The following is a 12,619-nucleotide window of genomic DNA, read 5'->3' as shown; positions in this document are numbered from 1 at the left end:
CCTCTACCACTATTGTTTCACCTTGCGGACAGAGTCACTCAGTCTTGAAATGATTTGCACCTTAATGCACTGGAAGGTCTGATCCTGAGCAAGTCAGCAGCTTTCTCCTCCTAGTCAATGGTGTCAACACCTCAGTGCTTTAGGGCAACCTTATGTATTTCTTCATACTTTCACCTTTGGCCACCCCTTGAGCGTTGGCCAACGGAAAGCTGGGAGAGGCGAAGTTGCCAAGGAAGTTGAATTTCAGGCGGCACAACGGACTGTCCTTTGGAAGCAGTTCCCCAGGAGCAGGGCTTCAATATTGGTAGATACAGTTTCATGAAGAACTTTCATGTTAATCCAGTAGTCCTCTGCTGACCTGATACCCCGGTTTTAATGTAGGCTCCATTGAAAGGAGTTCTCAAGGATCTCAATGTGACAGTGGTTGATGGTCTGGGTTTTCCTGCAGTAGGGGAGAGTGGTGAACACAACAGCCTATAGACTAAGACCTTTGTTAACTTTCAGTGGCTCCTGATGTCAAGTACACACTTGAAGACAGCAGTACATGCACAGTCAACTTAGTGCTAAACCTTCATCGATCCCCTCTCTTGGGAGGGCTGGCTACTAAGATACAGGATTTGCTGCGCATACATATGGAGCCACTCGTCTACGATGGTAGGGAGATGCTCGAGTGGCCTGGCAAAGGTTGGTGGAGGACCCTCATCTTGGTGATGTTCAAGGTCAGACCAAGCATCATATACAAAGTAAAACAAAAATCACAAAAATAAAGATGGATTCTAGAGACAAAGCATGAGTTCAGGTTATTAGCAAAATTACAAGTAGGAAATAGTGTTCAAATTTCAGACCCTTAAGATATTCAAAGTGCAGAGGCTGGATGGGTTCTCTCTAATGGTTGTTTGCACAATGATACAAGTTGGATTTCCACATGAAATTATGGATGAGTTTCTGTGGAGGCATCTTTTTTTTCAGATGAAAAGTATTATTCCTCTCTCACTGCTTGAATGACTGGTCACTTGGCAGATTTCTGTTCTTTAGGCTGGAGGACTTACCCTCATGGTTTCCAGACTCATTGGTTTCTGCCAGTTCTTGGCTAATAAAATTCATAATCTGTAGCCATTTTGGTCACGTGATCAATACAGCTATCGTCCATCCATAACTTGGCATTCAAAGCCATTTTTAAACAATGGAAGACGGATAGTGGTATTTCACACTGAATTATGGTTCACTGGCTTTCAGACACAGTGGCCCTGCAAGGCAATGATTTGGATCACCTTGGAATGTCCATTCAAGAGGACTTGGCACACACGACCAATCAATCAGGAACTTAATAGTGACAGGAGGTAGTCTGTGCAGAGATTACAAAAGTGTTCTTATCCTTGGCAACCACCTTAGCAGGTTTTGTAACGGCCATTTTTAAAGTAAAGGCAGTTTCATAAAATTCCATACTCAATACAGTCGATGTTTAAAGTTATCAATAGCTTTTCTGGGCACGACACATTGCATTTTAAGATGATCTACTTTGTGCGAGAGATGGTGGCATAGTGGCAATGTCACTGGAGTAGTAATCCAGAACTCCAAGGTAACCTTATGGGGACACGGGTTTGAATCCCACTGTGGAAGATGGTGAGATTTGAAATAAATAAAAATGTGGAATTAAAAGTTAGGCTGATAGTGACCATGTCACCAATCAGGTTCACTATTTTCCTTTAGCAAAGGAAATCTGCTGTCCTTACCTGGAAATGGCCTCCATGTGACTCCAGACCCACATCAATGTGGTTGACCTTTAAATGCCCTCTGAGATGGCCTAGCAAGCCACTCAATTGAATCATAACCGCTACGACGTCTAAAGAAAGGAATGAAACCGGATGGATTTAGACACCGCAAAGGACAACAGCAAATCCGGCTTGTTGACCCTGCAAAGTTGTCCTCACTAACATCTGGAAGCTTGTGTCAAAATTGGGAGAACTGTTGCACAGATTGGTCAAGTCTGATTTAAACATACTCAGAGGCAGGACAACTCCCACCAAACATAGCAGCTCAGTTCAGTGGTATACAATTGGGAGGGAAATGGCCTAGCGTCTCAGTATTAGGTAAAACCTGGGTGACAAGTACACAGGATGTACCCCAGATGGGGACCTGAATGTCCAAAACCAAGACTGGCTCAATCGCACTAGCACTGACCAAGTTGGTAGAATCCTAAAGCGCACTGCAGCTAAACTAATCTAGTAGGCGCAGATGAGTCCACATATGACAGCATTGATTGGAATGACCACTACACTAAACCACACCTTCGCAACAAATGGATACCCTTCATCCTGTCATGTGGTACTATCATGCTAAATGTTTCAGGCTTCAAACAGATATAGTAATTCAAAATGGGGCAAAAGGCACATGGGATATCAGCAGCAGCAGCATTGTATTCAACTACAATTTGTAACCCTGTCACCCAATATATTGCCAAATCTACCATTACCATCAAAGCAAGGAGATCTACCCAAGTTCAGTGAAGAGTGCAGGAGGGCATGCTAGGATCATCACCAGGCATAGCTAAGGAGGAGATATCAACCTGGTATAGCAGAAGCAACATGCATTAGACAAGGCTAAGGGTCCCACAACCAATCAGGTCCAAGTTCGGCAAACCTGCCAAATTCAGTTGTGAACAGACAATTGAACTAATAGGAGTAAGCTGCTCTACAAACTTCCCCATTCTCAATTATGGAGGAGCCCAGCTCAAGTGCAAAAAAAAATAAGGTTAATGTAGATGTATCCACCTTCAGCCAGAAGTGCCAAATGGATGATCCATCTCAGCTCCTCCTGAGGTCCCCAACATCACAGGTTAGTCTTTAACCAACTCAATTCATTCCATTTGACATTAAGAAATGGCTGAAAACACTGGGTAATGCAAAGACAAATGAACTCTGACAACATTGTAGTGAATGTGTTAAAGATGTGTGCTCCAGAACTAATTGTGCCCCTAACCAAGCTGTTCTTGTGCAGCCATGAATACCAGCATCTACAATTTGGAAATTGGCCAGGTAAAGAACAGGACAAAATCAAATTGGCAAACTACTGCCATATCAATCTGTTCTCCAGCATCAGCAAAATAATGGCAGCATCTAACAGAGTTTGGCATTGAGGAACCCTAGTAAAACTGGAGTCAATGAGGATTTGGGGGAAAAAGCTCTCTACTCTTCTAAGTCACACCTGGCAAGGATGGTTGTAGTTGCTGGGAGATCAAACATCTCAGCTCCAGGACATCACTGCAGGAGTTCCTCGGGGTAGTGTCCTAGGGCCAATGACCTTCAGTTGCTTCAATGACTTTCGCTCTGCTGCAATTAATTCTCCTTACATAGATCACAAGACGACTCAGGTTTGCAAGTTAACTTTGTGTTACTCAAACAATCTCAATCATAGACTGGCTCAGTAGAATTCTGTCTGTTACTCTGACCCAACCCTGTCTGTCCAATACAGAAAATCAATCTTTATATGCGTACATTGTTGTAAAAGAATGAAATGTACACCAACAGAAATCTTTAATCCCAAGTCTTTTGGTTATCTTGTCAATGGGAATCTGTTTATAATCTCTAGTTTGTTCTCAAGGCTGATACAGGCCTTAGGGTGTACAAGGTTCCTCTCCAGGTAATTTCTAATGTAAATCTTTATGGTGTTCAAAGTTCATGCCTTACAGTATTAACTTGTCAGATGTCACCTTACTCCTGTTGCAATCTCTTTTTATAAGATCTTATTTAATTCCCACGACGCCTCCGTCGTAAAGTGAGAAGTATGGGTTTCACAGATGGATGGACAGTATTTGTGACTGCTGAAAGTCCATGGCAAAATCCAGTAAGGCCTGGACAATAGCTAGGCTTAGGTTGATTAGTGTCAAGTGACATTCGCACCACACAATAGCCGGGCAAGACCATCTCGAAGGAGAGAACCTAACCATCACCCCTCACATTCAATGGCAGTGCCATTGTTGACTCACCCATCATCAACATGCTAGGAGTTACCATTGACCAGAAGCTGAAATAGACCAGCCATTTTACCACTGTAACTACAAGAGCAGGTCAGAAGCTCAGAACTCTATGACAGTAACTCATCTGGCGTCACCCGAATGCCTGTCCACCACTTACAAATTGCAAGCAGAATACTCTCCACTTTCCTGGATGAATGCAGGTCCAATGACACGCTCCAGGACAAAATAGCCCACTTAATTAGCACCCCATTCACCATCTTCAAAATTCACTGCCTTAACCAAGAGACACAGTGGTAGCAGTAAAGGGAGTGCAGAAACTCGCCACCTCTCCTTAGACAGCACATTCCAAATCAACAACCTCCACCATATTAGAAGGGTAAGGGCAACAGATACGTGGGACCACCACCACCTCCAAGCCACACACCATCCTGACTTGAAACTGTATCCCCGATCCTCCACTAGTGCTGGGTAAAACTCCTGGGAATCCCTTCTTAACAGCACTGTGGTGTCCCTACATCCAAGGGACTGTAGTAGCTCAGAAAGGCAGTTTACCGTCACTTTCTCCAGGATAGTTAGGGAAGGCCAATGAATAGACAGTAATGCCCTCATTCCAGGAACAAAATTTTAAAAATGCAACATGCTACAAGGCCCTGACATGTGATAAGGCACTGCTTAATTCAAACTTCTTTAGAGTGTGTCAGCTAACAGAATAAAATGTAACTTCTTGAAAAGAAAGGAATAAAAGCCACAAACATCTCTATAGAGTATGTGATTGCATTTAAAACTCAAAGAATTAAAAGCAATTTCAGCTCTTAAAATAATATAGACAAAGAATTTAATTTAGTAGCTATAAAACAAAAAAAAGGGACAAACATAAATTTAAACTCAGCAGAATTAATGCAATTTGTAAACTTTCTTTCTCTAAATCAATGAATTCCTTAATGCATTTCAAATGTGATTCACTTACCTTATATAAACTTGCTAGGTAGTGATTGGTTTTAATGAGGAAAGGCTGGTTAACACCAGGGTGATCCATGTCATGTGTGGTAGCTGCCAACAAACCCAATAGAACATCCCACGGAGAAAAAGAGTTGGCAAGCTTCAAGGAAAAAGGAGGGTATCACACATTTCAACAAAAATGACTGAAACAAGACTAAACTGCATTCGGAGTTTGTTTTTCTTTGGATAAATATGAAGAAGTGTAACCCAGTGCTTCTTACAACACCAGACTGTAACTCGCAAATAGAGAACATCAGTGCTCAGTATTTTTATTCAGTAAATCAGACCGCTAATGTCTGGCAGAATCAGAGCTTTTCAGTCAGATTTACTTGACACCTCCACAAATTCTGCTAAACCAGTGCCAGACCACAGATTTTCAATTAAGATGTGTGAAGAGTGCAAAGTCACTATACTTTCTGGCCAGATAGATCATAAAAAATCACATTCGGGTGTAGGTGAAATTTTGACAGCTTGATATGTCTTAATTACCGCCCTATAGGAAGGTTTGAGCCAAAGGGAAAAGCTGGATTGGCTGGGACATTTTCCCCTGGAGCGTATGAGGCTGAGGGGTGACCTCATAGAAGTTTATAAAATCATAAGGGGCATGAATAAGGTGAAAAAGTCAAGGTCTTTTCCCTAGGGTGGGGGAGTTCAAAACTAGACAGTATAGCTTTAAGGTGAGAGGGGAAAGATTTAAAAAGGACCTGAAGCGCAACACTTTTCACGTAGAGGGTGGTGCACATATGGAACGAACTGCCAGAGGAAATGGTAGGGGCTGGTACAATTACAACATTTAAAAGGCATTTGGACAAGTAGATGGCAGGAAAGGTTTAGCGGGATATGGGCCAAACACAGGCAAATGGAGCTAGTTCACTTTAGGAAACCTGGTTGACTTGTTTCAGCGATGTACGACTCTAGTGACCCTAAGAGCTTAGTTTCTGTGGAGTCTCATTACCTCAATATAAACACTGGTGATTTTTAAACTTTCTGAAAATCTTTTAGCTCTTAATCCTGGTATTTCTTCAACATTATGTTTAAAAAAGGGAAAATAGAGTATTTAAATCAGTGTAAAATTATAACCATTCTCAAAAAAAAGCATTCATATGTGTGGATGGCTTCCTAACTGCCTTGAAAAGGTGGTGTTGCACTGCAGCTGCCCGTGTGAGTTAAGCACTCTGATAATACCATTAGGTAGGGAGTTCCAGGATTTTGACCCAGCAATGATAAATGGACAGTCCAGATGGTGTGCGCCTTGGAGGGGAACCTGCAGTTGATGTTGTCCCCATGTCCTTGATGTCTTTGTTCTTCCAGGCAGTAGAGGTCACAGGTTTAGGAGATGATGTGGAGGAAGCTTTGGAAAGGTACCATAGTGCATCTTGTTTATCAAACAAGCTTCAGCCACTAGAGGGAATGTTTCAAGTGTTAAACAGGGTATCAATTAAGCAGGTTTCTTTTCCCCTATACGGTGTTGTGCTTCTTGTATTATTAAAGCAGCACACATCTAAGCAAACAGAGACTGTTCTATCACACCCCTGACCTGTGCCTTGTAGATGGTGTAAAAGCTTTGGGAGATCAGGATACGAGTTACTGCAAAATACCCAACCTCTGATGTATTCTTATAGCCACAGTATTTTTACAGCTCCTCCAATCAGGTTTCCAGTCATGGTAACCCCAATGATGTTGACAGTGGGGAATAAGGTAATGAGAATAATAAAGGTGGTTACATTTTATCTTTTCAGAGATGGTCACTGATGGTGTGAACCTTTGATCTTTTACTTACAATTCCATGTCTGATACTACCTCTCACTAACACCTGAAGAACTACTGAGGCTCTGAAAGCCTGTGTTTTCAAATAAATCTGCTGGACAATAACCTGGTGTTGTGTGATTTCTGAGTTTGCCCACCCCAGACCAACAGTGGCACCTCCACATCAATAAGTTCATCTCAGCTTTCATTGCTTCACACACACTGATGAAATCTGTTACTGTAGGTGCAAACTATTAATAGATAGATTAAAATTGGGGATCACTCATTGTTGGAAGCAGCAATTTCAGCTATTCCTATAACAAAGGAAAATAAACTATTGCTTGTAATTGGATAAAAGAGATCTTTAGCAGTGTTCTAAGTTAATAATGGGCAGACATTTTGGATGCGCATAGGATCTCCTTTTGGATTGCCTCTTAACAGAGCCATTAATTTGAAAGAATGGGCCTAGCAACAGTATCATTTCTGTCAACTGTTCTCCTGCATGCCTCCTCTCTTATATGAGATTTAAGAAAGAATGTTTTCTCCAGATCCCTGACTTTAATCCAGGTTTCTCCATGAAGTTTTAAAATCAGCACATCATAATAAATTCAAAGAGAGTCTCAAGATCAATTGTAGCAAAAAAAGGGACAAAAACAGAACAGCAAGTCACATAGCACAGCACAGCACTGAAGGCATTGTGCAACATGCTGCTTGAAAGGACAAAAAAAAAATTGTGGACATTACCCAACAGAAAGAGATGGTTTAGTGAAGAGATGGTTTAGTAATAAGCTTTATCAAGTTAATTCCTGTCTTAAGGAGTCAGAAACTTTCATATGATTTTACCTCGGGGACATATGTTATATACATGTCGTGCCAAACTCATTGTTAGGCCTTTCAATGTAAAGTTATATTTTGTTTGTCCCATTCTTTTAAAAGGTACTTAGTTATTCCCAAGCAACGGGCATTGCCTTTATTGTAGGCAAAGGAGACAAGTGTACAAATATCGCACATCAATTTGGCTAATTTATAAAGTTGGAAATTAATTTTCAGAAAAGGTGCTTAGAAATTATTTTTTAATATGGAATTGGGTATCAAAATAAAATATATAAATTCTTTGAAGTGTGTTTTTAATTTTTACCTTGGTTTCCTTTAGGAAACAATGCATGGCTTGAGTTACATCAGCAGCATGTACCGCATTGTGATAAGGGTTGTTACGGTGGTAATCCTCCTGGACCATTACTGCACAGAAAACAAAAGATTAACTTTTTTCAAAAATCTCATCATTTACAATTATTATGGAAAATGTGAATATTAAAAGATATCTAATGTATGTTAGCAAATTTAATCCAGAATTTAACTTAAAAAAGTCAATTTTTACACACTGATAAATTCTTAGAATCATACAGTACAGAAGAGACCCTTCAGCCTATCAAGTCAGTATTGCCAAAGCTACACTAGTTCCACCTTTCCAGCATCTGACCCATAGCCTTGAGTGTTATGACATTTCAAGTGCTCATACAAGTACTTGTGAAAGTATGTGAGGTTACGCACCTGACCACCCTCCCAGACAGTGCATTCCAGGCCTCCACCACCCTCTGGATGAAGACACTTTTCCCCTCAAGTCTCCTCCAAACCTCCTGCCTAGCACCTTAAAATTATGCACCCTTGTCACTGACTAAGGAGAATAGTGGTTTTCTATTCACCTTATCCACACCCAACGATAATCTTGTACACTCACCCATTTCCCAGTATCCTGTTCCCAAGTGTGTGGATTTCAAAGTCTTTATTAACAAATTTGTACCTTTCTTTATTCTGTAACATTCTTTGAATTGGTAACTTGAGACTAGTGTACGCTCTCCAATCTCCATTATGACAGGTCATTGATGTAAAATATTAAAAATCTTTAAAATCGCATCATTAATGGAAAAGTCTTGGACTTTGTGGCTTGAGAGAAAAATAGTAATAAGTAAGCTGGGACACTTTACAATGGCCAACAAAGCCACCTCACCTGAATTTGCCAAACTCTCAAGAATACACAAAGGAATGTCCAATTGCTGGGACTGACTACCACACCCAGAGGAAGCTATCCAAGGAATAATTACCTGGACATTAAAATTCATAACCTGGAATTATGGCTCACAATGGGATCTTCAAAAATCTCAAAGGACAAGACTGCTCAACTACAGGTATTGTTCGACAACAAGCAGGAGTGCAACCTTCCCTATCTATATCAAAGAATAACAGGGCAGCTCTGTGACAATGGATTATCACATTTTTGGTAAAAGTGGATTGTCTCCATTGTGGGCCAACAATCAGATTTTTACAAATTGAAACCACTTGGTCAGAGCAGCCATGATATAAGCAATGCTTTCCACTATAGTGGAGAGAGATGTCCAGATCTAGAGAGCAACATCCAGTAACACCAAAAATGCATACTCTCTCTCTCTGGAAGCAATGCTCAATTCAAAAAAGTGATCCGTCACAAGAGAAAGCCAGCTGCAAACTAAGATCTTTTTAAAAAAAAAAAGACAGAAATGTGCAAAATTATTGTTTCCAGAAAAACTGCCAACTCAGTACTGAGTTCCTTTGAAGATTGTGGATGTTTTTCCTCAATTCCATTTCCCCGTACACTCTCCGTCTTTCTAGCATGCTTGTACGCACATACACGTACACACATGGAATTGAGAACAAGTTTTTACCTTTAACAGAAGTTATATACCTTGTTGTGCAAGTTTCAAAAAACAAACTCCTTTAATTCTGAATAACTCAAGGTGATCTATCCATTGTGCCCATCTGTTGTTTTATCGCGTGGTTAAGTACATACTGAGTTGTTTTTAAAAGGCAACACTCTGAAGAGAAGAATTTACTCAATCTTCAGATTTGATTGTGACAATTGGTTACACAGTTCAACAAGTAAAAATATTAAGCATCAACTTCCATTAATGCAATACATTGGTGTGTAACAATGTTATCAGGACAAACATCCGTAAGGATGCTGTGGTAGTAATGACAGCAAACTGTTAACAATCACCATTGTTATAATAAACTGACAGCTTCTTTTGCACCTGGCTGTACATGCACATTAAACAACAAAATCCAGGAACCAGTCGGTGACGCTATGCTTATCCTTAGGCTGCATTGTTAAACTTACTGAAATCTTCAATTGATTAGAAATTGATGGAACTGATAAGAACTTACCCTTGCACTATTACAGTCACTGGATAACAAAATTTTAAAACGTTGCACCTTATGAAATGAGGCTTCTAACAATGTATTAAGTTCATAGTTACTTTTGCATATCCTCAATAACCCTGAAAAACTAATTTTATACTTAAGTGTGAGATTTCTCCCATTATGGATATTAAAAATATCCATATTTGTAAAATTGCTTTAAGATGTTTATTCCATTTGAGCTTCTACTTTCATCCCATATATAGGTCCCAAATTTTATTTCACTCTCTATAAAATTACATTAAAAAGGTGAAGGAAGAATAAATGCTTTTAACTTCCGGGTGTGTTGCCCATGAGGCTGTCTCAATGGGATTGGGTGCTTATCTTACTTGATGACATTACAGTTGCAGGACACCTTTTACTTAGCACCAGATACAAGTCAATATTGGGAAAGGCAAAATTCAAGCCACAGAGATTGCCGGATCTTTGTGGGCAGCATTCATGGTCAAGAGAGTGCATCACTTTATTGCCTCAATCGTGTGGTCAGCAACAACAGAAATTGGTGGAGAAATACAGCAAGTCAGGTAGCATCTGTGGAAAAAGAAACATTTAACATTGAGTTCTGAAGAAGGGTCACTGGACTTGAAACTTTAACTCTGCTTGATCTCCACAGCAAAGACCTCTGAGTTTCTCTAGCAATTTCTGTTTTCATTTCAGATTTTCAGCATCTACTGTCTTTGTTTAATTATATCCAAAATTGGAGCCAACAGATAATGAAAACTAGTAAAGGTATAAAGTTGCCTACCCAAAAATCGACGCAGTTTAACCGAATCCAAATGGAAATGTTCAATAAGTCCATGGTATTTAAACAAATGGAAGGTCAAAGTAACCAGACTATTTCCTAGAAAAGGGATAAATACAGGAAGGTGGTCAAGTGCCATTACATTAATTTCTTTGTCGAATATTTCACTTTTAACTACAACAGCATTTTTATGATCAAGCTTGACAAAATCTCATTATTAATGTTCAAGAATCATATTATACGCCAAATGTGACAAATATTACACATTTAACATATGACGGCTTTCCATAAAGTATAAAACACAGGAATTGATGTGAAAGAAAGCCCAGAGCCCAGTTGCTTCAACAGACTCAAGTTTCCTGGAAGCTTGTACCAAAACAGAGTAACTTTAGCATTATACTATTTTATAGCATAAAAAAGATGAAGGTAGTTCAGATATAGGAAACTAATGCATTTTTATTAAAAACAATACACCCAAATTCCTTCCATCCTTAAATGTCAAACCAATGAACTCTTAAGACACAGCAGCAGATGAAGGCCATTCAGCCCGTCGAGTCTGTTCTGTAATCCAAGGAGATCGCAGCTGATCTGGTATTCCTCAACTTCTCTATAAACCCCTGATTCCCTTAATGATTCAAATTAAACATCTGTCCATCTCAGCCTTGAATATACTTCACAACAGCCCTCTGCAGTAAAGAATTCCACAGATACACGAGCAAGGGAGTTCCAGGATTGTGACCCAGCAATATTGGCTGGTGCCCAGATGGTGAGTGACTTGAATGGAAACTTGCAGTTAGTGGTATTCTCATTTTTCTGCTGCTCTATTCCTTTAGCTGATTGTGGCTGTGGGTTTGGAAGATGACATTTAAGGAGCATTGGTGAATTTCAGCAGTACATCTTGTCGATCAGATACACTGCTGCAATTGAGCAATACTGGAGGAGGAGTGCATGCTTGTGGATGTGGTGCCAATCAAGTGGATTAATACCAAGCTTCCTGACTGCTAGTGGCGTTGCATCCATCCAGGTTAGTAAAGAAACCTGCCTTGTGCTCGTAGATGGTGGATAGGCTGTGGGCAGTCAGGAGATGAGTTACTTGCTGTAACATACCTAGCCTCTGACCTCCTCTTGTAGCCACAGTATGCTTGTGTCTGGTCCAGTTTAGTTTCTGGTCAATGGTAACCCCATCGATATTAGTAATGGGGGATTCAATGATGGTAATTCCAATGAATATCGAGAGTCAAAGGTTTGACTCCAGTTTTGCTAAGGTCCTTGATGCACCATCATTAAATCGAAAGCAGTAACTCTTACTTCACACCACTGGAGTCCAGCTGTTTTATTAATATTACGCCAAAGCTGTTGACTGCATCTTTTTTTTTTTTTTTGTTGTGAACATGGGAAAAAAACGGTTTTAAAATCCCAAGGATTGTTGAAGGATTACTGCACTTTTTGAAAGAAAATAACTTGACACTCACTGCAAGCACTGTTTACACAGCTTCCAGATCAGGCAGTATTAGAAGCCTAGATTGCAGATGGGTAGAGCCATGGAATGTATATGAATGGAGCTCGGGCTAGCTACAAGTAGCTGATTGGTTGTCTGTGGACTAGTGACCAGTTAATGACAAATGCCTTCTGCCTACTAACAACAATGTGACTGGCTCTCAGTTAGCTGAAAAGATTAGGGATGTGAATGTTTGGGAGAAGCAAGCAGAAGTCTGTAAGAAGTGGGAGCTGTCTATGTACAGTAAAAAGCACCTTAAACCTAAGGACAGCCATTTAAATGTAAAGAAAATGCAGAGTGCTGCAATACAGAGGCCAGTGGAAGTTGGGTCTTGACTATATGGGTCCTTATTCAAGAGAGATGGAGTATAAAAGTAAGCAAGTCTTGCTCCAATGTACAACATATTGCTCAGACAACAGCAAGAGCT

At 40.2% G+C, this 12,619-nt stretch overlaps 1 protein-coding gene across 5 annotated transcripts in view; it reads right to left on the bottom strand.

Moving 5' to 3' along the window:
- Positions 1 to 12,619, bottom strand: part of pde7a (phosphodiesterase 7A) — a 119,664-nt gene that overhangs the window by 23,780 nt on the left and 83,265 nt on the right. For 4 of the 5 annotated variants that reach the window (XM_048596032.1, XM_048596031.1, XM_048596034.1 and 1 more), the window contains 3 exons: positions 10,698 to 10,793; positions 7,860 to 7,960; positions 4,944 to 5,075 (listed from right to left, as the gene is read on the bottom strand). In XM_048596032.1, coding sequence (XP_048451989.1) covers positions 4,944 to 5,075; positions 7,860 to 7,960; positions 10,698 to 10,793 — 329 coding nt within the window. The remainder of the gene's footprint in view (positions 1 to 4,943; positions 5,076 to 7,859; positions 7,961 to 10,697; positions 10,794 to 12,619) is intronic. The other variant, XM_048596035.1, reaches the window with a different exon arrangement.

This window comes from Rhincodon typus, chromosome 4 (assembly GCF_021869965.1).
Source record: "Rhincodon typus isolate 14 chromosome 4, sRhiTyp1.1, whole genome shotgun sequence".
Taxonomy (NCBI): Eukaryota; Metazoa; Chordata; class Chondrichthyes; order Orectolobiformes; family Rhincodontidae; genus Rhincodon; species Rhincodon typus.
Note: the sequence above shows the minus strand (reverse complement) of the source record. Positions and strands in the feature narration are given on the sequence as shown.